Below are 27,210 nucleotides of genomic sequence, written 5' to 3'. Positions count from 1 at the left end.
ATGACAAATGTGTTTTATATTTTAGATTCTTCAAAGTAGTCCCCCTTTGCTTTGTTGACAGAGCTGCAAACCCTTGGCCTTCTTACATTGGGCATCATGATGTAGTCACCTAAAATGGTTTTCACATCACAGGTGTTCCTTGTCAGGGTTCATTTGTGGAATTTTCTTAATAGTGTTGGGACCATCAGTTGTGTTGTGCAGAAGTCAGGTTGGTACACAGCTGCCAGCCCTGTTTGACAACTGTTAGAATTCATAATATGGCAAGAACTAATCAGTTAAGTAAAGAGAAACAACAGTCCATCATTACGTTAAGAACTAAATGTCAGTTGGTCCGAAAAATTGCTAAAAGTTTGAATGTGTCCCCAAAAAGCAACAAGCAAAAGAGATTTGTTTGGACCAAGAAACACAAGTAATGGACATTAGACCAGGGGAAATCTGTGCTTTGGTCTGATGAGTCCAGATCTTTGGTTCCACCCAAGATTGTTTGGAAATACATTTCAGATGATTACCTCATGAAGGTCATTGAGAGAATGCCAAGAGTGTGCAAAGTAATCAAAGGATGGTTTTCTGGAAGAATCTAAAATATAAAACATGTTTTGAGGTATTTCACACTTTTTTGTTTACTAATAATTCCATATGTGTTCATTCATAGTTTTGATGCGTTCAGTGATAGTCTACAATAAGAAAAGTAAGAAAAACATTCAATGAGAAGGTGTGTCCAAACTTTTGACTGTTAGTGTATGCTCTCTGTCTCTCTCTCTACTGCTTTATCTCTCTCTCCTCATCTCTGTGCCTATATCATGCTGTATTTCTCATGTACAGGCAGGCAAAGTGTAAGTGAGTCTTTAGAGTTCACATTGAACTTGGTGAGGTGGCTGATCAGGGAAAAAAGACGGAGGGAGAAAGTTCAACAAATGCAACTGAAAGATAAAAAAATAAATGCAAGTAAGAAACAGGTCAGTCTAAAACTCTAATAATCTACTTATACATAAACATAAAACAATGTTATGTGTGATGTTTTGATATATATATCCGTTCATTTGAAACTTTGTTCTCATTCTGTCATCTTCTGTTTAAAGAGTAAAAGCTGTTTGTTTTGTGTGCTTGATCCTGTGCATTAGTTATTGTGTTTTCTCTGATCTACAGCCTTAACAGACTTCGAAAACCCAGAATTTACACCATCTTGTTCTGTAAGTTTTTGATTTGATTTCTTACTGAGTACTAAGTCTAAATGAGTGACTAAGACCATAAACTCAACAGGAAAGGTTTTGCAGATAAAAAGAAAGGAAACCTTTCCAGCAGAAACTTCTGAAAGACTGGAAGTCTTTGTGCAATCACAAGTATCACAATCTGGTGGTCTTCAGTAACTGTGATATGGAAAAAAAGACTGTAGAAAAATATAAATGTGTTTGTATATCAATGTGAACACAATGTATAGATGTCAAATGACCGTAAATGTGACAGGAAGGAGTATTTTTCAATTTAAAGCAAAGAAACAAAACAAAACGTATCAGGGAACATGGGTCATGGTTGGATGATCACATAGGTCCCTTGATTAACATTTTCTCAAGTTTAAAACTAAAATCATACACTGATTTCATTCTTTTCCTGAGACTCCTCTTTTGTGAGCTGAACTTAATGCAGTTCAGCTCACAAAAGAGGAGTCTCAGCTCAATATTGTTCATGTGCAGTTTTTAGTGTTCCTCCATGTTCCAAATGAAGAAACTGTCATGGCTGTTTGGCTGAATAACTAGGTTCAAGGCAAAGAATCAAGGAACAGGTTAAAGATTTCACAATCTTTATTATGGCTTGAACAGGTAATGGTGAGTCGTGAAAGAAGTAAGATTTTCTTTCATGTCTGGGGCAAGAAGAGGTTAATTTACAGAGACAAGATTTAGGTCTGGGTGCAGAAGCCACTGCCACTATGGTCTGTAGAAATTGACTGCATGAGGAGAGTGCACAGGGAAACTTCCAGAAGTGAGGAGCAGGGTGGAGGTTACAGGTGAGTATCAGAGGTGAAAGGTGAGCAAGCTGTTTTGAGGCTTGCTTATCTCAGCAGTCTGAACTGATGGTAGGAGAATCTTTAGCCTGCAGGAGGAAAACTGGAAACAAAGAAAAAAAACATAAGAGCAGGTATTCAGAGAGAATAGGTTTGCCCTGCACCACACATGAGAGGCAGAGTAGTGTGCACAAACTGGATAGTTTGGTTGGTACTTTTGTACTGGCTCTGATGAATGAGATAACAATCAGGCGTGTCCAGCTGAAGAGCGGGAAACCCCAGGCTCTGCCTACATGGGAGGAGAGAGCCTGTGAGAAGAACAATCTGTAGCTAAAAGAAACTAAGCCAACTGGCTCCTCTGTGTCAGGAATGTTACATGGTTTTGGACTTATTATCATTAGGGATTCATGTAGGACAAGGTTGCATATCCATTTTGTTTCATGTTTTAAACAATACTGAGAAACATTTTTAAGATTTCTCAAAGATTTTCTGTTTTTGTAAGTGATACCGTGTAAGCTAGCAAAGCCAAGTTTACAATTGGAGGAACTATTACTATGAAATGTAGTATATGTAGTACAACATTATTGTTATATTGTTTTGTTTGATATGCTTTTGTATTCTCATGTGAAGCACTTTGTAATAGCTTCTTGTCTTAAAAAGTGCTATATAAATAAATTTTACTTACTTACTTACAGGCTTGCATTTGCAGTGCTAATTACAGGTTATTTCACATAAATTACCACGTCTCTTCAAAGAAAGAAGAAAAGTGGGTAGGATCAGTCCCAGTATTAAAAATGGGGATATTATCCTAATATATGACAACATCAGCCAATATAACTTTATGATTATGAGCTTTCTCCTTCTACCACAGCCTCAGAATATAAAAAATAGAACATAGTTTGAACCATTTTATTGTTACCATTTTATGCTGTTACCAATATATTACTAAGCCATTATTAACTGGTATTATCTCATATGCATATGTTATTTCTACATGATTAAACCCAAATAAAACTGTTATTACTCCTGTATATTAATTTTAATATTACTTAGCTATAGCTACAGATACAATGTAATTACTTGAATAGTTAGTTTTGGTAATTAAGCGGTAATGGACAGCTATTTCCAAATTATTACCATTGGCATCTTGTTTCCACTTTTTTTTTTTTTATTGGTATTACCACATTATTCCTGAGTTGTAGTGGAACCTGCTACTGAAATTTTAAATTATTTCTCATGATGTCTTTGGATTAATATTGTTCTCTCTCTATCAGAATTTTTTGACTTTCAAGAGAGAAAATGGTGAGCTACGACATGATCATTTTCACTGGCAATCTAGCCTTTGCCACCACTTTTAACAACATCTACATTAAGCTGGTTGGCACAGCTGGAGAGAGCAAACGTACACATCTCAAAAGGCTGACACCATCTTTTTACAGAGGCGCAGTAAGTCTGAGACCCAACTCCATTACTAAGCTGTGCTCACCTCTGCAGTAACTGCATCATGATTATCATACACATTTGAAACTTCTCTCTGCATTTTCAGAGCTTTTCTGTCATTATTTCAGGTGTCACACTTTACTGTATCATGTCCAACCTCCCTTGGAAAGCTGGTGCTGATAGAGTTAGACAAACAGAAAAAGTTTCACAAAGATTCTTGGTATCCTGCCAAAGTGGAAGTGACCTCCCCCGAAGGAGACACCTACCACTTCCCTGTGTACCACTGGATCATTGACAACGAGGTGCACCATTTCAGAGAGGGGACAGGTTTGTGGAAATATGCTGATTATATATAACCAAGACAGAAGACTAGGCAACTGGACTGCCTAACTTCAAACCATGCTGCATTTTAAATAAACATAGAAAATGCTGAATTATTTATTTATTATTATATTTTAAGCTCTCAGAATCTTTGAAGACAACAACAGCCTTCTGGGTGAGTACAGTCGGCAGCAGGAGCTCGAGCAACAGCGGAGAATATATTGGTAAGTGATCACAGCACGTGTTTTAACATTTGTAAAACTAAAACTAAAGTCTGCTCTAACCCTAGGTGGATGTATATTAATAGCAAGTCAGGACAAATTAGCCAACACATGAAACCTTTGAGGATTTGTTAAAATGTATTACTCTATACATGTGTTTTACCAAACACTAACAATGAAAACATTTGAGTCATGAAGGGATCATTTTGATTTATGGATCAAATCCAAACCTCGACTGCCTTTCTTCTGGTTAATGTTAGCTAACACTAACTATCCTACTAAGGCTCAAGAGAAACATTATGCTCTAAAGAGGTAGCTAAAAAGGCACCAAAAAATGGCTCAGGCTGAGATATATTGGATATGTCTTCCTATGACAGACTATTGCTACTGCTAATGTTGTTATAATTGTTATAATAATATTAATAAGAACTTTTATTGCTATTATTAGAAGTGAGTTTTAAGTTTGTTTACACCTCCATTATTAATTTGTTTGCATGCTCCGAGAGACTTTACAAACAAATTTAGAAATTTACTTGTAAAGTATTGTAGTGGGTCAGGGCTGTTTGGGGTTTGACACCTATGTTCTGTTGTTCCATTCGGCAGTGTTATGTTGCCATGGTTACAGTGTGACGCTCTCTCTCTCTGCGACTGTGTGTTTCTTTGGTTCTTTTTTGTTGTTATTATACTAAAGCTACGCCGAGCAGTTGGGTTAGCGGCGGTGTTTTTCTGTTGAAAATAAACGGCTGTGCTCCCTGGCAACACGGGAAGCAAGACCCGGCACTTCCGGCCGTACCTGCATGGCTGCCATTTCCTCCTGTGCACTGACCATGCATCTCTAAATTGGCTCCTGAACTTCAAACACCCAAAAGGTCAGGTGGCCCACTGGCTGGAGGTCCTTCAGGGCTATGACTTCGAGACCCAGTATCGGGCAGGTCGACAGCATGGCAACGCTGATGCTCTCTCCAGACAGCCCTGCATGGCTGTAGACTACCGTTACTGTTGGCGGGAGGAGCGGGCCCAGGAGGCACCGGGTGTGGCAACTGCTCAGGCCACAGCCAGCAGAAGGGGATGGCTCCATGCTGCAGCTAAAGCAGGAGCAGGAGGCTGACGCGACGTTGGTTCAGGTGGGGGCCTGGCTGGAGGCGGCGCAAAGCCCGGACTGGATGGGAGTGTCAAAGTGAAGGCCTACCACTCCCAGTACAACAATCTAGAGACCCACGACAGCCTCCTATACCGGAGATGGCAGGCCCCCGGTCAGGGCAAAGATTTCCTGCAGCTGTTGGTGCCTCGGCCGCTGCGGTTGCAGGTGCTTGAGCTTGTCCACAGCCAAAACTCTCCGCTGTCTCAGGGGAAGGTTCTACTGGCCTGCTTGTTGACGGGATGTGGAACTTCATGTGCACTGCTGTGACACCTGCATGGCACAGAAGGGCCCAACTCAACACTCCACTGCCCCCCTGCAGCAGTACCTGGTGGGGGCCCTGATGGGGCGAGTGGGAGTGGACGTCCTAGGGCCTTTCCCCGTCACATAGTCAGGGAACCGGTATGTGTTGGTGGCCATGGACTATTTCACAAAGTGGCCGGAGGCCTACGAGGTGCCGGGCCAGAGTGCAACCACGACAACGGAGAAACTGGTGGAGGAGATGTTCACCTGTTTTGGGATCCTGGCTGAGCTCCACAGTGACTAAGGGCGTAACTTTGAATCAAAGGTCTTCGGGGAGATCTGTCAGTGGCTGGGGGTGGAGAAGACGAGAACCACACCGCTCCACCCGCAAAGCGACGGCTTGATCGAGCGCTTCAACCGCACACTGGCCACCCAGCTCGCAATTCTCACCAGCTGTCACCAGCAGGATTGGGACCTACATCTGCTCCTGGTCCTCTGGTTGTACCGGACTGCGTTGTACCAGGAGTGCAGCCAGTGCACGCCTTCCGCCTTGATGTTTGGGCGGGAGCTCCGGATGCCCGTGGATTTGGTATTTGGGACCCCCCCCACGAGCTGTAGATTGATGGTGGGCCAGAATACGACAGAAGAGAGCCTACGACACCAGGTGCCAAGGGGGACCTTTCGCGCCTGGCGACAAGGTTTGGGTGTACTGCCCTGTCCGTAAGAGAGGAGTGTCCCCCAAGCTGTGCGGTCACTGGCAGGGGCTGGCGGAGGTCGTGGAGCGGCTAACAGAAGTGGTGTACCGGATCCGCATGCAACTGTGTGTGTTTCTGGGTGGAGAGAATGCCTTTCTTTGTTGTTATGCTAAAGGTACGCCAAGCAGTTGGGTTAGCGGCGGTGTTTTTCTGTTGAAAATAAACGGCTGTGCTCCCTGGCAACACGGGGAAGCAAGACCAAAGGACACCTCTGTCTCCTCCTTGTCTGAGCTCACCACAGTATAAACAAGTTTAGACCAGAACTTAGTGCATGAGACAATAATACACATGGACAGATTCATTCATATAAACTGTTTGTGAATAAGGACCATCCCAATCTCTTACCCCTCTGCTTCTTTGTTTCCTTTTTTTCCCAGCTGGGATGTGTATAAAGATGGACTTCCCCACTGCATGAAAGCAGAGAGTCTTCTGTCTCTACCCTGTGACATACGCTTCTCTTTGACTAAGACTATAGAAACAGCCTACACTGCAGTCACAGCGTAAAGTCTTAATATCCTGTCATCTATCTATCTATAAATATGAATATACCTTCCTAAAGGAGCTACAAAAAGTTACTTTGCCTTTATTTTCTAGACTAACAGAGCTGGAACTGTTAGAGATAGCTGAGTGTAAGAAAACATTTGATTGTATTGAGGATATTAGTCACCTGCTGTGGATTCATCGGACAGAAGTATCAGGTAATAAATTCTTTTGTCATAATAAATCACCTAAAAATTAAGTGAGACACTTGGTTCGAAGCTGAGGTAGAAGTCCTTTTACCTTTTGAATGCCTTTTCATTTTGTACATAAATGGAAAAATATGAAAGAATTCAACTATTTGAGCTAAAACAACTCAGAGTCTGATGCTTTATATCTAACTGAAATACCTGAAATATGTAAAAAAAAAAAAAAAAAAAAAAAAATGTTGAGAGGTCCATTCCATCCATTTAAAAAAAAATCCATTTTACTTTCCTGGTTGGTCTGCATTCAAAGCTAAGGGTAACAAATTGGGTGAGAAAAAATGTGTAACTTAACATTTTAAAAACTGAAATATAATGATGTCCTTATTCCAGATTATGTCATACAACACTGGAAGGAAGACTCTTTTTTTGGCTACCAGTTTCTAAATGGTGCCAACCCCTTGTTGATCCGGCGCTGTACAGAACTGCCGGAGAACTTTCCTGTCACTGAGGACATGGTCTTTCTCCATGGTCAGCATAGTTTAGCAGATGAAATGAAGGTAACCGCTTATTCTCCATGAAATAACTTTGACTGAAAAATATGGCTGATCTAAGGAAAAAAAATAAAATGGTCTTTCTTCATGATCAGAACAGTTTAGCAGATGAAATAGAGGTAATGTTTCAATTCTTGTGAAATAAAGTTGACTGACAGTTATATCTCAACTCATCTAGATGGTCATACCTGAAATTTTGTTATTGTAATATTCAGATTGTATGTCTTTGATTTAATAATTTCTAACTCTTTCTGTAATTTTAAACAGAATGGCAACATCTTCCTGTGTGACTACAAGATTTTGGATGGAGTGCAGACAAACACCATCAATGGAAAGAAACAGTACTTGATGGCCCCCCTCGTTCTTCTCCAGAATATCCAAGATCATGATAATACCAATACAACAAGGATGATGCCAATTGCTATTCAGGTAAGCTTTAAATTTAAACTTAGCATCTAAGTTTGAATGTTGGTTAAGGTTACATTGATTTACTCTGTCATTCACACATTTTTGAAAATATCTTTAAGCAGGTTACTGGTAGCGGCATCCCATGCTGTAGTATCTAGACAGTGGTCATGATTTTAAAAGTCTGCTCTAACGAATATAAGTTCGCTCTCCTGTCGCCGAGCCTAAAGCGAAATTCTTCCCAAAGCCATATTCAAGTGCAGCTTCCTACATCTTCCTACAGTCCCTTTCAATTACCCACCCATAATTCATTATTGTGCTATATACATTGTGAAATGCTCATTCCATTGAATTACCTGGCTATTTCTAACTGTTATTAAATATTTAATTGCAATAACAGTGCTATATCTTTCTTAATTGTTTTCTTCTCCTGCAGCTGAAGCAGAAACCAGCAGAGGACAACCCAATCTTTTTTCCTACTGATTCTGAGTATGACTGGTTGATGGCCAAGATCTTTGTGAGAAGCGCAGAATTTAATCTGTCTGAACTCAGTTCTCATCTGCTCCGCACTCACCTGCTGGCTGAGGTTTTTACAATGTCACTGGAGCGCAACCTGCCCATGGTGCATCCTCTGTACAAGGTAACTAAGGCTGAGGAAGTTGTGTTTCTAAAAGCATCAAGACTTGTGACTTTCGTAGTTTAGTTTCTTCTTGGCTGCACAGCAGTGAAACAAAGAACACACAAAGTTATTTTCTAACTAATGAATTTCTCTCTTTTCATCAGCTTCTCATACCTCACACTCGCTACACTCTACAGATCAACTACTTAGCTCGGGACCTTCTATTATCTGAGACCGGATCTTTTACTAAGGTATAAAAAGACTAAACCTAGAAAAATATTTTGCACTATTGTCCTCTGACTGTGATTTTACTGCTCTCTAGTTTACAGCTTCAGGTGGAAAGGGTGCCATCACAATCCTGCAGAGATCACTGGCCTCACTGACCTACAGCTCCCTCTGTATCTATGACGATATCGCAGAGCGTGGGCTGAATGATGTACCACACTTCTACTACAGGAAATATGGGTTCAGGCTTTGGGACATCATCTACAGGTTCTATTGCTACTTTCCCACTTTGTTTGAAAATATATTTGTAAATTTTAGAAATTTCTTTTCATCACATTTTAAAGTTATTTTGCTCAGATCGTGCTTAACACCATAATAAAGGAGGGCTTGCAGTTTGTTTCCAGTCAACTACTTTATGTGGAGAAGGTTTGTGTTTGACTAATAGTGATGTATGAGTCAAATACATTGGTGTTCGCACTCTCTGCGGTAGAGTATCACTTCCTGTGCCTGTTCTAACATACAGTGGTATTTTTGAGTAGCTTATGTGCATTAATTAATTAATTAATTAAAACTTTTCACGTGCTTCGTCCGAAGCACACTCTCTGTTTACTCACTCACTAATTTATTGCCAAAGTATTCCTTCACTGTGTCTTTACCGTTCCGCTAGCTTAGCTTAGCTTGTAGCTGACTCGGTAGCAGCATGGCCTCTTCACCTGTCCTTCCTGCACTTTCCTGCTCATTGTGTCAGATTTTTAGTTACTTCTAGGCCTACTTTAGCATTAATGATGCTTGTAATAAATGTAGCCAATTTGCAGTTCTGAAGGCCAGGATTACTGAATTGGAGATTCGGCTTCGCACCCTTTATTCACCCGCAGCTAGTCAGGCCCCTGTAGCCGGTGGAAGTGTAGGCCCCCACTAGCTGTCACTCGGCAGGCCTGCCAGCACCATGAAAGAGGACGGCTGAGTGTCAGTGAGGAGGAAGCATAGTCTTAAACAGAACCTCCGGATGACCTCATGTGTCTGACCGTTTTTCCCCACTCGGCGACACACCCGTCGGGGATCAAACTCTGGTAATTGGCGATTCTGTTCTGAGTCTGTGTCTCTAGCTTCTGATGTGTAGCTAGAGACACCGGCAACCATAGTCAATTGTCTTCCACGGGCCAGAGCAGGCGACTAAGGGTAAATGTAAATTCAGCAAAATTCGAATTCACGTTGGCAGTAATGACACCCGGTTACGTCAATCAGAAGTAACTAAAATCAATATTGAATCTGTGTGTAACTCTGTAGTTTTCTCTGGTCCCCTCCCCAATCAGACCAGGAGTGACATGTTTAGCCGCATGTTCTCCTTAAATTGCTGTCTGTCTGAGTGGTGTCCAAAAAAAGATGTGGCCTTCATAGATAACCTTCTGGAGGAAACCTGATGTTGTTAGGAGAGACAGCATCCATCCCACTTTGGATGGAGCAGCTCTCATTTCTAGTAATCTGGCCCAATTTATTAAACCCCCTGAAATATTACTATCCAGAGTTGGGACCAGGAAGCAGAGTTGCAGTCTTACACACCTCTCTGCAGCATCTCTCCTCCTATTATGCCCCCAAAACCTCATCCCTTTAGAGACTGTGTCAGCTCCTAGAGTTGGATGTCTCGAGACCGCTCTTGGTCTCGAGACCATTTTTACATGGTCTTGGGAGTGTCTTGGTCTCGACGGACTTTGGTCTTGGTCTTGTAAATAAATATATAAAATGTTATTTATATAGCACATTTCTAGACAGCAGTGTTGGGACTAACGCGTTATTAAGTAACGCGTTACAGTAACTACGTTATTATTGTGATAACAAGCACAGTAACTAGTTATTATGCCAAAATCAGGAACGCGTTAGTCGTTACTGGGATTTAGATAGGGTCGTTACTTGTTACTTCATGTGGTGGATATCGCTGAGCTTCCACAGATTCAGTAACATTAGCAAGTGGTGGAAGCCAGCAGGTGGATGAGAGAAAGGGGACGCAGAAAGAAGAGAGAGCCGAGGCGGCCGCCGGTCCAAGTGTGAACTGAACTTCAGGTAAGAAGTTATGACCTGCAGTCTATCTGGGTCAGATATAAACCAAGTTTAGGTGGAGTTTATTTTCGTTATGCTGACTTTTTCGTACTGCGTACTAGCTAGCATGACGGAGTTTCTATACAGCCGGGTGGGTGCTATGATGTTAATGATGTTGAACTTTATTTTGTTCATAAGGTTAATTATTAGAGTTGCCAACCGTCCCATAAAAAACGGAGTCGTCTCGTATTCAGAGAAAATATCACGCATTTCGTATTGAGGAGGTGAAAAGGAACGCAGTTTGTCCGGTACTTCAGCTACAATGAAAAAGACACAAAGCTGGAGCTGCACAGCTGCCTCTTCTTCTCTCATCCTCTCACCCTCCCTCTCCTGTTCCTACTTCAGTCATGAAAACTGATCAATGATCAGCTGATCGGCTTTTCTGTCTTGTTTGTTTATTGCCCACTTTGCGCCAGAAAGAGGAAACCAGCGGATGTCGCGTTAAACAACAGCAGCACGTTTAAACTTGATAAGCTGTTGCTAGAATTTATTTAATATTAATTTCTAGTATCAGCTGATGTTTGCTGGAGCCACAGCTGTAAAAGCTGCTGGTCATGATATCGGTTTGGTTATCTGGTGAGAGGGAAACATGAAGATGAAACCAGGAGATGTCTTTACTGAATCATCAGAGCTGAACTGGTGATGGAGAAACAGGTTTACCTTTTAGGTGACATGAATGAGTTGAAGGGAAGTTATGATCTGTTTCTGAGGGACAAATAACACCAGGATCCTTTTTTATGTAACTGACAGCGGGTAACTGTGCAGGGGCGGATCTAGCAAAGTTTTGCCAGGGGGGCCATTAACAGGGAGAGGGGGGCATAAGGAAATACTTTTTTTTCTTATTCTCATTTAAAATGTCTAGCTTTCAAAAAATAATTATCTGAATCTTACAACAAACGATTGATAGATTGATACATATATACCATCAAAACAGTGTACATCACTGTCACAACAGCGTTTGTTTTCATTCAAAGGCTTTATGATTTTTCCTATAATGGTGGGCCAGTCTCTAGTCAAAACGCCCGGGCCGATTTTTTGTCCCAAACCAGGCCTGTATGCAGCTCATCTGCAGTCTAGTGTTGCCTACATCTTCCTATTCGGAAGGCAGAATTTCCGAGTTCTGAGTACAATCAAAAGCACCACGACTGCAGTTTTTGTGTTGGATGTAAAAAGCGCATATGACGCTGTGACGTGGGCTAGAATCATGGCAGCGGTCAATGACGGTCCAGGCGTGGGATTTCTCTCGTGGAAATATGCACATTATTTTTTTCTTTCTATTGGTAGGTGGCACAGTGCACTTGTGGCAAGTAAGCAAGCTAGAAGACTGGCAAAGTTATGGAAGCAACGCATTAACAAGAGAATTCTGAGTAAAAACAAAGTTACTTTCCCTAGTAACTCGTTACTTTGAAAGTAACGAGTAACTTGAAGTAACTGAGTTACTTTTGATAGTTACATTACTAGTTACTTCTAAGTTACTAATTTAAAGTAACTTACCCAACACTGCTAGACAGAATCACAAAGTGCTGCACATAAGATAACAAATAATAAAAAGGTAAAACAGACAATATAAAACAGGCAGAAATTTAACCAAAACAGTTTTAAAAAGGTGAGTTTTGAGTTGTCTTTTAAAAACAACTACCAAGTCTACAGTTCTTAATGTATGAGGGAGAGAGTTCCACAGTCTCGGGGCCACAGTGGCAAAAGCTCTGTCACCCTTAGTTCTCATCTTAGTCTGTTTTATAGCAAGTAAGCCCTGATCAGATGACCTCAGGGACCTGCTAGGGACATAGGGCTGTGGCAGATCGGAGGTGTAGGGTGGTGCCAGTCCATGCAAGGCTCTAAATGTCAAGACCAGGATCTTAAAATGTACTCTAAATTCAACAGGGAGCCAGTGTAGCTGAAATAGCAATGGTGTCACATGTGAATATTTGGAGGATTTTGTCAATAGCCTAGCTGCAGCATTTTGCACAACCTGCAGACGATCCAGAGAACCTTTGCTTAGACACATAAACAAAGAGTTACAATAGCCCAAGCGTGAGGAAATAAATGGATGTATAGCTATCTCCAGTTCAGGGTGAGATAAAATAGGGCTTAACTTAGCCACATTTCTTAAATGACAAAAACAAGACCGAACCAGAGATTTCACATGCACATCCAATGTGAGAGTCGAGTCAAAAGTGACACCTAAATTCCTGATAGAGGATTTGACATACACAGAAAGAGGACCAAGGGCTTTCACGATCTGGCATACAAATCTGTCCGGAGCACATATGAGGACTTCAGTTTTCTCCCCGCTGAGTTGGAGGAAATTTACAGCCATCCAACGTTTGATGGTATCTAAGCGGTCATTTAAAAGCTGAAGCTTAGATATATTCTGGGCTTAAAAGAGATGTACAACTGAATATCATCAGCATAACAGTGATAAGAAATGTCCTCAAAAGAGCCCATTATATGCTGGAGGGGGAGAAGATATATTAAGAACAATAAAGGCCCCAAAACCGAACCCTGAGGGACACCACAAGTAAGGGAGGTAGAGGATGACCTAAAATCGGAGACTACCACAGAAAAAGATCGGTTATGTAGATATGAGGAGAACCACTCCAAGGCAGTACCTGATACACCAACCCAATGTTTAAGCCTTTTGAGGAGGATGTGGTGGTCAGATCGACATAGTGGTCGGGAGATTTGGAATCAACAGTATCCATGACACACAACGTAACGTTCGATAACGCGGCATGCGCAAAAGCATCAGCTCTAAGAGCTGTGCTTAGAGAGTGCTTTGTAGTGAATCAGAAGAGTCAATTCCCATTGAGTGAGACTGGCTCCTCACTTAATTTCCTTTCACTGCTCAGCTCTCACACAGTGGCTCGGCTATGCTCCAATCCCTCCATATGCAAGGATATAGGATAATATCATTATGTGAAAAACAGAGAGGGTGAGAGACGCGACAGTGAAGTGGAGCGTGCGTCTGTCCTCTCAGTAAGTGAGCGAGACAGTAGACAGCGGTGAGGAGGTCTGTGCGAGTGCATCGCAAAAACACATAAATATGCCTGACACCCGTAAACGAAGCAGAATCTGGCTGCAGTTTAAAGACATTTTTGTCTCTGTCTTGTTTTGGTCTCGTCTCAACTTTGTCTTCTTTTTGACTCGGTCTGTCTTGGTCTTGGTATTGTCTTGGTCTTGGTTTAGGCCAGAGGTACCCAGAGTGTGGGGCCCGCCCCCCTAAGGGGGGGGCGCAGAGCCATTGCAAGGGAGGGCGTGGTATGAAAAGAAAAACAAAAAACAAAAAACAGAATGCTTGGACACTGCTAGCATAATGGACAGGTTTTTGACGGGGCTCCCACACAAACGCAAAGCAGGAGATGAAGCATTGCCAAATATGTTTCCAAGCGAATGACTAGAAAATATGGTGAAGCATATCTTCCCTTTGGCTTCACCTGCAAGTGCCAAGGTAGGTCTCTGAGACAGAATTGGTTTCCCCTGCGTTGGGAGCAGCGCTGGGTTCTCCAAATCAAGGACAAACAGTATCCCACATTCTTGATTTTTAGTTCACAAACACTTCTTGTAATGACTAACTACTCCTGACATTTTGGAGATGTTAGCTCTTTATACAGTAAAGTTACAGTGGGATACAAATAATATCAGGCTGATCCTGCCACAGTTTGTTCCCCGGTTTCAAATCACAGACAAACAGTATCCCACAGTTATTTATGTTTTTGAATCCATTTTGCACAGAGAGGCATTTTTGAAAAATGTAATGTTGAATATTAGAAGATTTTTCTTGTAAAACAAAGGGGAACCTAGCAAAAAAAGTTTGGGAACCACTGGTTTAGGCGGTCTTGACTACAAGTCTATCAGCTCCCAAACAGAAAAACAACAAACTAAAACCAGCAAAAAAAACTACTTAAACATAAAAAAAAATCACAAAGAAAGAACAATACAGTATCCACATCCCAACGGAAGAGTAAAACAATGAAATGTGGATTATTAAACATTAGGTCTCTTTCTTCCAAGTGTCTGTTAGTACATGACTTAATAATTGGTCAACAAATCAATTGACTCTGCCTTACAGAAACCTGGTTGCAGCAGGATGATTTTGTTAGTTTAAATGAATCAACACCCCTGAGTAATTCTAACTACCAGTAACCTCAAAGCACAGGCCGAGGAAGCGGTGTGGCAGTAATTTTTCACACCAGCCTATTAATCAACAAAAGAAAGACAGAGTTTTAATTCATTTGAAAGCCTGATGCTTAGCCTTGTCCACCCCAGCTGTAAAACTCAAAAACCAGTCTTATTTGTTATCATTTATTGTCCACTTGGGCCTTACACAGAGTTTCTGTCTGATTTCTCAGACTTTTTAACTGATTTAGTGCTCAGCTCAGATAAAATAATTATTGTGGGTGATTTTAACATCCATCTGAAAATGACAGCCTCAACACAGCATTCTGTTATAAGACTCAACTGGTTTCTCTCAAAATGCAAAAGAACCCACCCACCACTTTAATCACACTGTAGATGAGTGGTCCCCAAACTTTTTTTGCTAGGCCCCCCTTTGTTTTACAAAAAAAAAATGTTCGCGCCCCCCGCACAAACACATCCTCCAACCATGCACACCCATATTTTGATTTCAACTTCATCGCGGTTTATTTCACACCTCAAACATTTAGTAAACACAAATAAAAGTAAACTGCAATAAATTACAGGTAGTAATAAAATGAACTACTAACTTTTTTACGCTATGTCCACACCTACATGGGTATTTTTGAAAATGCAGCTGTTTGTGTTTGGGCCTTTCATCCACATGTAAACAGCATTTCGAATCACCGAAAACAGATTTTTTAAAACTCAGTTTTTGCGTTAAGTGTGGACGAGGAATACAGAGTTTGTCATGCAACGTCAAAGGTATGTGCCTTTTTTCACGTCTCACTGTGCGCCATGTTATTGTTTACATGAGATGAATTGCAGAATGGCAGATAGAGACAAAATACTGTTAATCTGACTATCTTCAGGTTTTACATGCTTACATATACACACGCAGTTACTGTCCCTCCATTTAGAAAGGCAGAGGCGTCATGGTGTAATTATTTTACGTGTAGTTGTTTTTTTTTCCTGTAATAATATTCAACATTGCTATCAATACATTTTTCAAAAAATGCCTCTCTGGGTTTTAAAAAAGGGTTTAAAAGCATACACAACTCTACTGTATAAAGAACTCTACTGTATAACATCTCCAAAGTGTCAGGAGTAGTCCTCCCCCCCCCCGAAGTGCCGGCTCCCATGGCCGAAAAACAAAGCAGACAACAAGCCCTGGGCTGGTGGAAGGGGCCCGGACGGAGGGCCCAACACTGACCAACAAAACAAAAATAACCCAACAAGGAGCCCCAAACATGAGAAAAAAGGGGGTAAAACATAATTCTGACGGTCCAAGGCCCGAAGCCCACAACCATACAGTCCTGGAGGTCGGCCCGGAGGTCGACAGCACAAAAGTTCATAACCAGAGTCTTCAGGGGGGCGACCCAGGGGTCGATGGTTCAGCAGTCCATGATGCAACAGTTCGAGTGGCCGACCTGGAGGCCGACCGCAGCAGCGGTCATAATCAGGTGGCTGACAGCGGAACCAGCGGCAGTGATGGTGAAGCGGCTCAGGAGGACGACCATGCAGAAGGCAGCGGCAGCGAAGCAGTTCTCGGGGCCACCTTTGACGGCGGCGAAGTTCAGCTGACGGCCAGGAAGGTGGCCAGTGAAGGTGGGATGGCAGACATAGGTGAGCAGGCCGCGCTGGATGCGGCCATGGCTGCGCAGGACATGGCCGTGACGGTGGCGGTGAGGCAGGACCAGAGGCTGGGCAGGCTCCTCGGACCCTCCAGCTGACGAGACGTGGCGCTGGATGGGCTCCTCAGACCCTCCAGTTGACGAGACGTGACGCTGGACGGGCTCCTCGGACCTTCCAGTTGACGAGACGTGACGCTGGACGGGCTCCTCGGACCCTCCAGCTGACGAGGCGTGACGCTGGCTGGGTTCTCCAGAACCCCCAGCTGGCGAGGCGTGACGCTGGACAGATCCTCGGACCCTCCAGCTGGCATAGGAGCCACTGAGTGCTGGACTGGCTCATCCGTACCTTCAGCGGACCCAGACACCGGGCAAGGAGGTGTGGGAACCCCTGGGTGAGGTGAAGCCAGCTGGAGCTGCATATGACTCACAGGCTGCAGTAACCCATAATTCTATAGAGGGCAGGATGAGTTCACTTGAACTTTAGTGAAGGCTGTTGCAGACAGCTGGGAAGGCTCCCCTGAGCCCTCAGCAGAGACAGTAAACTGAGACGGCTCGGCAGAGCTCTCAGGAGAAACAGCTGAGTGAGGCTGAGAGAGTTCTGAGCTCTCAGCAGATGAAGGCGGTGACTGCACAGGTGGCTGACCAGACGACTGAATAGGAAGTTGTCGTGGCGGTGATGATTTTCCTAAACCTCCAATGGAAACACGAGCAGGTGCAGGCGCCTGCAGAGCAACAACCGCTCCCAACGACTTTGGTGGAGGAACAGACCGGACGGCAGCCACTCCCACCTGAGGTGTGGATACAGGTACATGAGATGGCTGACTCACGGCTGCCCTTACCCTAGTGGCTGGAAACAGCACAGGTGCTGGCTGGGTGATTGCTGCCTCCACCCGGAGAACAGACGCAGGTGTGAGGCCAGGCAGCACCACAGCTGCCTTGGGCGTGAGCACAGAGTCCCAAACATTAACTTTGCTTGGTGTTAGCAGAGGAGCAACGTCAGAAACAGACCTTAAATTTACTAAGTCCTTAACACAGTTCAAATAGTCCTCACTTGCTCCCTTTGGAGAGCTAAACACACCTTCAGTATTAGAGAAAGATTTAAACACAGAGTGAGACCTGGAATGAGTTAGCTTGGCGACACAAGTAATAGTTACATTGTCCATGGAAGCATGATTTTCAGGGCCAACTCTTGATACTTAAACCCACATAACACAACCAGGAGTTTTTGCAGATCGCTCTAACACATTAATTTGGCAGTCACATGAGAAAGAAGTACACTTATAGGAATCTAAGCCTCCGTTTGGCGAGACTAAGTGATGGAGGAGTTCAATCACACACACTGATCGACTGTAGAAAGCTAGTGAGTGGAATGCACCCGGATTTGGCTTTCCACAGAAAACAAAGTGGACTGGCTCTGAGCTATTCGGCTGAATTGCCTTTAGATTGGCCTGTTCATTAACTGCGGTAAAAAAGTCCTGTCCCAGAGGTGCAGTTAAAGGGCTAGCTGGTGTGTAACAACAAGCATGGCTCCCGACAGTCTTGGAAACACAAAATTCAACCTTTTCATTAGATAAAGCAGAAGCACAACTTAAACAGTCCTTCAGTTTTGTATTAACAGAAATTACAATGCCATTCTCAGACATAGGAAAACCTGGCAGACCCTTAATAATTGTCCAGTCCAGATGGGCTGGTGTAGAAAAGCAGTCGCTGATGTCGGGCTCCAAAGCACTCACCCTGGTCAAACCACCAGCAGAGTGAGAAACTTGGGGACCGATCAGCGCAGGAACTTAACATACATTTTCATGATCAACACCAGACATTTCTTCTTTTGCAGGCTTAGTCATACAAACAGAACATTCATTATTTGACTTGGGAACAAGGAAAACAGACTCAGAAAGAGGGGTGCTGGCCAAAGGTAATTCATTCTTACTACTGGTCAGATCAGAAGTTTTCTCACTTGGTTTGTAGTTAACAGACAACAGGGGCTGAGACACAGTCTTTAATAAGGCCCCAGATGCCGTAATAGTCTTAAAAGAAGCCTTCTTAGTGAAAGACGCATGTCCTGGGTGTGCAGAATCATAACCATTCTGTTTCATAAATGTCCCCCTCAGCCTGCTCATTCATAATAACAGGGTTTAACGTTTCACTTAGTTTAGTTCTCAGGAGCGAAGAGTCTATGGCCGGTTTGGCAGTGTCAGCTTCAAGTTCTGTGATGGCAGTGTGTTTCCCCCAAAAATAGCATGCCCAACATCAGAAACTTTATCTTTATTGTCAACACAAAACGTGGGCACATAATCAACATCTTCAGTATTATTAGTCAGAGGCATGGAAAAGGGGGGGGGGTCACTGAGTTAACTGTACAGGTAAACTGAGTCTCTATCTCCGAGACATTAATTGTCTTTCCAAGCCTCTCGCCCTCATTACATCCAGAGCGACTCAGTTGCAAAACATTGTCACTAACCTCTAAGTGCTGTGTGGAGCAACAACGCCACGGACGCCGCTTCCTCCTGGGAGTGGCCACGAGTGCTGCGACGTTAACTGTTGGGATCGGGTCTTCTTCCTCCGCCCACATCCTCCCAGACAAGCGGCTGGAGAAAAGAAGTCCTTGCGAGGGGGGTGACAGTGAGCGGCCGGTCTGAAGCGGGGCGAAAGTTGGGAGCTCCTCCTCGGGAATGAGCCAGGGCTTCCAACGGAGCTCTTCCTTCCAAAGAGCTCGTAACACCAGCTGCCGCTCATCGTCACCAAAATCTATGGCCTCCGTGTGCTGGTCTGTGCAGCTTGACTGTGGCGAAGACGAGGGAGCCGATAAACGGTTAGACGATGGCAGAGTGGAGGTTGGCCTCAGCGTTCCAACTCTCACTGCCTCTGGCCCGCAAGGCAGCGACGTTAAAGACCCTCTGATCCAGCGCATGGGCACAAAGCTCCTCCTTAAGGGGGCCTAGGGAGTCAAACGCCTCAATGAGGTGGGGAAACTGCCACAACCGTGGCTCCCACAACAAAATGGCATCCACGGTCACCAATCCCGTGGAAACCACTCTTGGATCTGCGCACCTGATGATGCTATCCATTATGTGGAAGAGCCTATTCAGCTCCTCCCCTACCTCCTCTGAAACTTCCGCTGAGGAAACATTAGGAGATGCAGACATGACATAAATTTAACCAGCACCACAGAGACATAAAGCATGACAGGTAGGCATGAAGCAGGGAGACGTAGAACAGGGGAGGAGACAAAAGGATCTGCAAAGCAAAGGTCAACACAGCAATCTAGGCATCGTAGCACTTAATAAGGTAAACTAAACTCAAACCAGAACACGAATAGAAAACAAAATAGAATAAAACTCAAACACTGGGTCACACGACCCAGTACCATGACAATACCTGTTATTAATCTCTGGCTCTCTTCCACAGCATGCTTTTATCCTGCCTTCCTTCTTTCACCCCAACCGGTCACTGCAGATGGCCACGCCTTCGCGAGCCTGGTTCTGCCGGAGGTTTCTTCCTGTTAAAGGGGAGTTTTTCCTTCCCACTGTCACCATAGTGCTTGCTCATAGGGTTGTTGTTTTCTCTCTGTATGTATTATTGCAGTGTCTACCATACAATATAAAGCGCCTTGAGGTGACTGTGGTTGTGATTTAGCTCTGTATAAATAAAACTGAATTGAATTGAATGTAAGCATTTTGAAACCAAGACCAATGATCCTGAGAACCGAGGAAAAAAGAATCTTCCCAATGAACTTTCTTTTGTGATTACCTTCCTCTTTGGAGCTAATAGAGGCCACCCAAACACATGAGATATCAATGGAAAGCCCTTGATATCCGTCTGTCTGTTTAGTACATCAAGACTTAGTAGGGTAGCTCAGAGAAGTCAAACAATACAGAGGACATAAATGAATAGGCTGGCTCTCAGGAGGATATAAGCTTCTGTTTTTGTGCTTTTCCTGATCTCATTCTAGACAAGGACTGAATCTTACTTTTTTCCATTTCCTCTCACCATCTCATTATCAAATATAGAACTAGATTTATTTTTTTAAAAAAGAGAGAAAGAAAAAAAGAGATCAACAGACTGAAATGAGTATCAAGCATTTTATATATTTCTTAATAATCCATTCTCCATTTATGGGTGTTTAAATGTTGTGTTTACCAACTCATAATACATTCAGGATTATGTTTGACTGAATGTGTCTCTGTCAAAGTTTTGTCAAAAAGACCCTTGGCCACTACTACAAGTCTGATGATGAGGTCCAGCAAGACTCGGAACTACAAAACTGGATTAAAGAAATCTTTGAGCATGGATTTCTGTCACAGGAAAGCACAGGCAAGTTTGCAACATGAATCCAACTTTGTCATGATAATGGAGAGATTGTATATTATTGTAAAACAATTTAAATTAACTCTCTGTATGTGTTGATGCTTTATTATTTTGTGTGATCAGGAATTCCACAGAAATTCAGCACTGTGGACGAGATGGTCAAGTTTGTGACCATGGTGATCTTCACTTGCTCTGCTCAGCACTCAGCTGTCAACGCTGGACAGGTGAATCAGTGATGGGTTTTTTTTTTTTATCAGATTATGTAGTTTTGTCTCTCTTAAGAGGATTTTATAAAACCCTGTCAACAGCTAACACCATATCTTAGTGTTTAATGATTTCATTATGGCTCCATAGTACAGTGGTTTACAGATTTAAACCTGATGTGACCCCTGTGAATAAATGAACAGTCGAAAATAGGTTTTTATTGTTTTCCATTGAGGACAATCTAACTTTCACTTGTCAACATTCAAGCAGCAAATAAGTACATCAGATTCTGGACTCCGCAGTGATGACCATTTTTGCAGGCTAACTGGCTGCAAAAATATTGCTATCCTGTTTCCTTTGACACAAAATCCAGTGGGACCAGTGTTTGGGTTACTGCATAAACCCTGTGTGGAAAAAGTTATTTCTGATAACTCCAAATTAAGTATCATTATATAGGCTCTCGTTAATAACTTCAGATCACTGGGATCTGAGAAAATCTGTATTTTTGCCACAATTGAAATAGCTCATTATGGATTGTTGCTCTGAGTTCTAGCCACAGAGAAACAGGTCTCAACGTCTTCATCTGAGTGCTTCTTGAAGGCCACACTCAGTGTGTGTACTTCATGCTCATGCCACACAGCCACTGAAATCCACTGATTAGCTTTGTGACAACTGAAACATATTAAAACTTTAGTGGGACAGTTATCTTTAGGTCATTTGTGTTGCAGGTGAACTGTTAGCTCTCCCACATTAGGTTTTAATCTTCCTTTCTGCCTTAACAATTAATGACTTATTAATTTCTTCTACAATGCAGTTCGACTACGGTGGCTTTATGCCCAACAGTCCTACCTCCTTACAACTTCCCCCACCAACAGAAAAGGGGGCAGCAAGTGAGAAAACGATGCTGGACACATTCCCAGATGTTAACACAACAATTCATGGCATGGCTGTCCTGTGGCTACTCAGCAAGCAGTACTCTGACCGTGTAAGTGTGCTGCAAAGACTTCATAAAAAACAAATGTTATCGTGCTTAACTCATGGTAGTATATGATATAAATGGAAAACTAAATGTTTGCTCCCATATTGATGTCATCAGATCCTAATTGGCCAGTATCCAGAGAAGCACTTTAGTGAGGAGGTTCCTCTCCGGCTGATAATTGATTTCCAAGACGAGCTCAAACAGCTGAGTGAAGAAATCAGGGTGGAAAACATGGAGAACAAGAATTTGTACCTGCCATATAAACACTTGGATCCAAAGGTGATTGAAAACAGTGTTTCAATTTGAATGATAGGACATGGGTCCTTCTCCCTCAGCTTAATATTAATAAAAAAAGAGGTGAGGGCAAAGTGTGAGTTATGATTTATAACTAATCACACTTTATTTAGCTTTGCTTTACATCATAATCTTAGACCTACTAATTATCTTATCAGTGAATACAATTTCAGTTGAATTCAGTTTTATTTACACAGCACCAAATCACAACAACAGTCCTCTCAAGGTACTTTATCTTGTAAGGTAGACCCTACAATAGTACATACAGAGAAAACCCAACAGTCATATGACCCCCATTTTTTGCCTCAACTCATGGATGAATTGATGTTTTTTACTGATTACTGTTGCATTGTGTCTTTTATATTTATAATAGAGTACAGAGGGCAAAGTGAGGTCTGGTTTATAACTGATTCTACTGATTTAGCTTTTCTTTTATTTCATAATTTAATCATATGCATATCATAACCAATCATATCATAACCTGCTTCTTAGTTAGTGCAAAGAGAAACAATTGAAATTGAAATGCAGCAGTGAAAGTTTTATGAACAGGGTTGTTATTTTCTTTTTGTCAGATTTTTCTCACTCTGTTGATCTATATTTTTTCTTGTTACAGTGTGTCATTTAAATCAGAAAATTAATCATTGTTTACATTCTGCTTTAATGGAAATGTAACCATACTATACCCAGACACTGAGACAATATAACAGTGTGTAATGTTGTTTCATTTAATCATCTGAATAATGATCCAATAAGTAATTTTAAAATACTGTGTAACTGCCATGATGTGATCATATGTTTTAAACATTAAACTCAAAGCTTAAAGCACAGTGTTGTCATTGTTTCTGATTTTTATTATGATTGGATCCTTTCTAGAAAAGACATTTTATGGCACATTTATCGCTACTGCTTTTCTTTTGTTTTCAGTTATCAGCTAATGGGAGCTAGCTTGATTACTAAGCCACAATCATAGATTTTATTGGTGCATCTCACAGACACAGGCACCTGCTATTTTGTTAGTATTTGATGAAATCCTATAATTTCTCACATCACCTGTAATCCCCTTTTTCTCGTTTACGCATTGGCTTTCTCTGTTGCTCTTTACTCTGTCATGACCCAGTGTTTTGAGTTTTCTTGTGTCTTTTGACTTTGTGTTATTATTTATGTTTAGGTCCACTGTGTTAGTCTGAAATTTATTCTATAATACCTTGGCTGTTCTGTTTTTTACATTTCTCCTTGTGTCTTTGCCCTCTGTGTGTTTGTGTTTATATTGTTGTGTGAGTTCTTGCGCCTTGTTTATCTGTTTCCCCAGCCCGTCATGTCTGCTCTCTCCTTCGTGTTCTCTTGCTCCCTCTCATTTGCCTTTCCTCCACCTCTCTGTCAAACTCATGTGTCAGTCCTGTGTTTGTCTGTTTCCTGTTTTAATGCGAAGGTCTTGTGTCAGGTTTTGTGTGGAGGTGAGGAAGAAGGAACCCAAACGCAGGACTCGCAGGTAGGTGAAGACTGGTGAAGGTTTATTATAAGGAATGGATGAACAGATGGAGAACTGACACTGACTGGCTGACTGAACTGAGGGAACACACCGAAAGGACAACATCACACGAACATCAACATTAATGACACGACCAAGAACTGGTGAAACCGAGGAGCTTAAATACACAGGTTGAATGATGACAATGATTGGAAACGGGTGAGTACAGGGCTGAACATAATCTGACTAATGACACAAGCTGACATGGGAAAAAAACAGGAAGTAAGAACATTAATGTGGCAAACTAAACTGAACATGAACAGAACTGAATCCCTGGGTCAGCGACCCAGGAACCCTGACATCTTGTTTCCATGTTCGGCGTGTCTTGTTTTCCCTTCCCTGTGGTGTCATGTTAACTCATGTCAGCTGTGTTCCCCATGTGTCCTCACTTCCTCGTTATCCTTCTGTGTATTTATGTCAGCGTTTCCCTCTGTCCTATGTCACAATCTCCCTCATGGCTGTGTGTCTCACCCCGTGTTTCCTCGTGTATTCAGATTTTAAGGTTTTCCAGTTTAGTTTTGTATCTCCTTTTCTCCTACAAACAAAGCTGTTTGTTTTGAGTTTACATCCCACCTCTGAGTCTGCGTTTGGGTCCTATTCTGCCTCCGCTACACAGCCGAATTATGACTTACTCACCCAGAGAGTGTTAGCACAGACTTAATATTTCCTCTCATCAGCATTTTGTTACGGGTTCGAAATTGAGGACGAGAGTAAAACAATGATGGTCCAGAAGAGGTCAATCAAACAATTGATTTTAATGAATGCACGCAGCGTGGGGAGATGTAAACTACAAACCATCAGTTGTAAATCCCCACCCAAAAATACACTTCAGATTGCTTTTATAACATCAGGGTATTATGACGCCCCCTCTTGCGTTTACAAGCACATAATTTGCATCTTAAGAACATTCTTTGCCCCTTGTACAGACAATGATCTATTCTAAGAGATAAATGCAGACACAGAAGTTCCCCTTTCTGGCATCCTCTTTCAAATATGGTGATGATCTCAGGCCTTTGAGGTCCCCATGGACTTGTCCTCCTCTTTGCGTCACCTGTTGCTAGGCAAACTCAAATGCAACAAGAAGCTGAATACATTCAGGCCTTCACTCAGCTACTATTTTACTGTAGCAATATACTCAGTATATAAGCTTTTAAAATTATAGATTTAACTCAACGATTTAAAGTGGTTATAACTGCACCTGTAATAAACATGTTAATATTTGATTATGATAACCCCTGTAATACAAATTATAACATAATGCCAGCAACTTCAATAAATGCTTGGATGAAATGATAATTAATGCAATGATAAAGATGATGGTTATGTAAAATAATCCCTGTAATTCCACAATTTCTAACTTATTTAAATTACTTAATTAAATCAGGATTTTTATAAGTTAACATTTTTCCACCTGACATTTGAGGATTTGCAGTTGAAACCGAAAAGATGCCTTATGGCACAAACAGTTGCATAATGGTGAATCTCCAATCGCATTACTGCCCCTTTATTTTGAGTCATACAGGAAGAACTTGTAGAACGTTTTTGGCTGCAGAATATGCAGCTCCTTGATCTCAATACATTCATTCATTTTAAGAGGACAAAGGTCACACACAGACAGCTATTTGTCTGTAATGATTATCTAAAGAGCGAAGTGTAATGAATCCACCACTGTGCCTTTATCCTGCAAAGAGATGAGCTGTCGAGGTTTTTGCACAGATGGATCTGATAAAGGCTGTAAAACGTACCCTCACAACAAAGAACATTCTTACGCACACTGACATGTGCATGTGACAGGAAAGAGTTGATAAGTGGAGCGAATATAAGACGTTCACAACCGTTTAACAACTCACTGTGAGAGAAACTGAATCACTAAAGCTATTCAGAGGAAAACAGCCACAGAGATTGAAATACTGAGATTTTGGCTACTTATAGTCATGAATTTAAACAGATTATATTTAACCTGTATTTCCTAACAGACGTATTTGATTTTATGCAGCATATTCTGACTTTTTGGTTGGTTTGTGATCCACTTGCTTTTTTTTTTTGTCAATTTATTTAAATGGATAACGTTCAAATTTAACATTAAACAAAGTTTCTTATTCAAATTCAGGTTCATGTTGTTTTCTGACTGATTTTGTTTTAAAGATGAATGTAGACAACATGAGGTTTCTATGTAGTTTGTGTGTTTGTGTGACCAAAAGTGCCCTAAAAAAAAAATCCTGCAGCGTCCTAAAAAGTGCAGCTTTGTGTTAGGAAGTCTCGGTGCTCTTTGAGTCCTTTCCCTGTGATTCATACTGTACTTGTGAGGAACGTGAGCATCGTGCTAACAGAAATCTTGTTTTAATCTCTGGACATTTTACATCCATTTCATGTTATTTTTCTGCCTCTAAAGATCCATGTGGTCTCATGTGTGCTGATTTTTGTCCATGTAAAATGATTAAAATGCAAAGAAAATGTGAAAATATATATTTCCACTTTAAAATTGCAGAAAACTTTCTATTTTCAGGTTAGAGGCCTTGCAGACATGTGTTGAGCTCAACAGAAAGCTCAGCATATACTGTATAGTCACACTGTTTACTCTTTGTATTTGAAAGTAATCTAAATATGACCATTCATAGAGTCTGCAGAGGGCCAGTGACTGGGACATATAGTAGAAAGTTTGAATAGCAAAAAATGAACAGCTCACTGAAAAAGAAAACAAAAAGAAAATTCATTGGATGAGATCCAGTTCAGTTACTGTGACCTGAATGTTGAGCTCTTATTAAGTGATAAACAGATGAATGACAGTTTCCTCATTGCTTCTCAGGTTGAGTAATAACTGCCAGTTTGAGGGACTTTCTGCTTGTCCCTCCTTGTCCCTCCCCCTCTGCTTTTTGAGGATTGAATTACACTGTGTCAGTCCTCCCATATCACATAGTTTCATATATATGTGTTTTCTCCATTAAGTTATCTAACTTCCAGTTTCACTTTAAAAGTTATAAAAGTTTGAAATCCTCTTGTGCTTTGCTTTTACTTTTGCTTCCTTATCTCATCTTCTGTGGTTTAGTTCTCCTCTTCTCCACATTGCCCTTCTGTGTATATACAGTCAATGTCTCCTCTTTTTCTCTCTGTTCCCTTGGGAATTGATAAGAATACTCTAAGGTGAAATTAATCCTTTTCTTGATATTTCGGTATGAGCACAAAGCCAACAACACAAAACAAAGATAAAAACCAGTACAAAAAGACTTTAAAGTAATTCTACAGTAGAAACATGAGCAGGTAGAAATGGAGGCTGCAGACTGATTGCTCATCTGTTTGTTACCTGAAGTTCAGCAGTGGCTGGCTTCACCGCAGCTCACAAATGACGGCTCACTTAACCACAATTCTGGGCTGAGGTCGGCATTCACTCAGCTTTAGTGTCACTCCGGGTTTTTGACTAGCTTTGTGTTAGCA

The 27,210-nt window shown here is 41.8% G+C and overlaps 1 protein-coding gene across 1 annotated transcript; it reads left to right on the top strand.

Moving 5' to 3' along the window:
• The first annotated feature begins 821 nt into the window (after positions 1–821).
• On the top strand, positions 822–23,077 carry LOC116329960 (hydroperoxide isomerase ALOXE3-like). Its single transcript, XM_031752098.2, has 16 exons — positions 822–956; positions 1,147–1,190; positions 3,274–3,445; positions 3,568–3,766; positions 3,900–3,984; positions 6,495–6,617; positions 6,712–6,815; positions 7,191–7,357; positions 7,619–7,780; positions 8,193–8,396; positions 8,540–8,626; positions 8,698–8,867; positions 20,658–20,779; positions 20,897–20,997; positions 21,792–21,962; positions 22,074–23,077. The coding sequence occupies exons 3-16, from the start codon at positions 3,299–3,301 to the stop codon at positions 22,260–22,262; spliced, it is 2,031 nt and encodes a 676-aa protein (XP_031607958.2). The 5' UTR covers positions 822–956; positions 1,147–1,190; positions 3,274–3,298; the 3' UTR covers positions 22,263–23,077.
• The last annotated feature ends 4,133 nt before the right edge of the window (positions 23,078–27,210 follow it).

The sequence above is a fragment of the Oreochromis aureus genome, linkage group 23 (genome assembly GCF_013358895.1).
Source record: "Oreochromis aureus strain Israel breed Guangdong linkage group 23, ZZ_aureus, whole genome shotgun sequence".
NCBI classification, from domain to species: Eukaryota; Metazoa; Chordata; class Actinopteri; order Cichliformes; family Cichlidae; genus Oreochromis; species Oreochromis aureus.
Note: the sequence above shows the minus strand (reverse complement) of the source record. Positions and strands in the feature narration are given on the sequence as shown.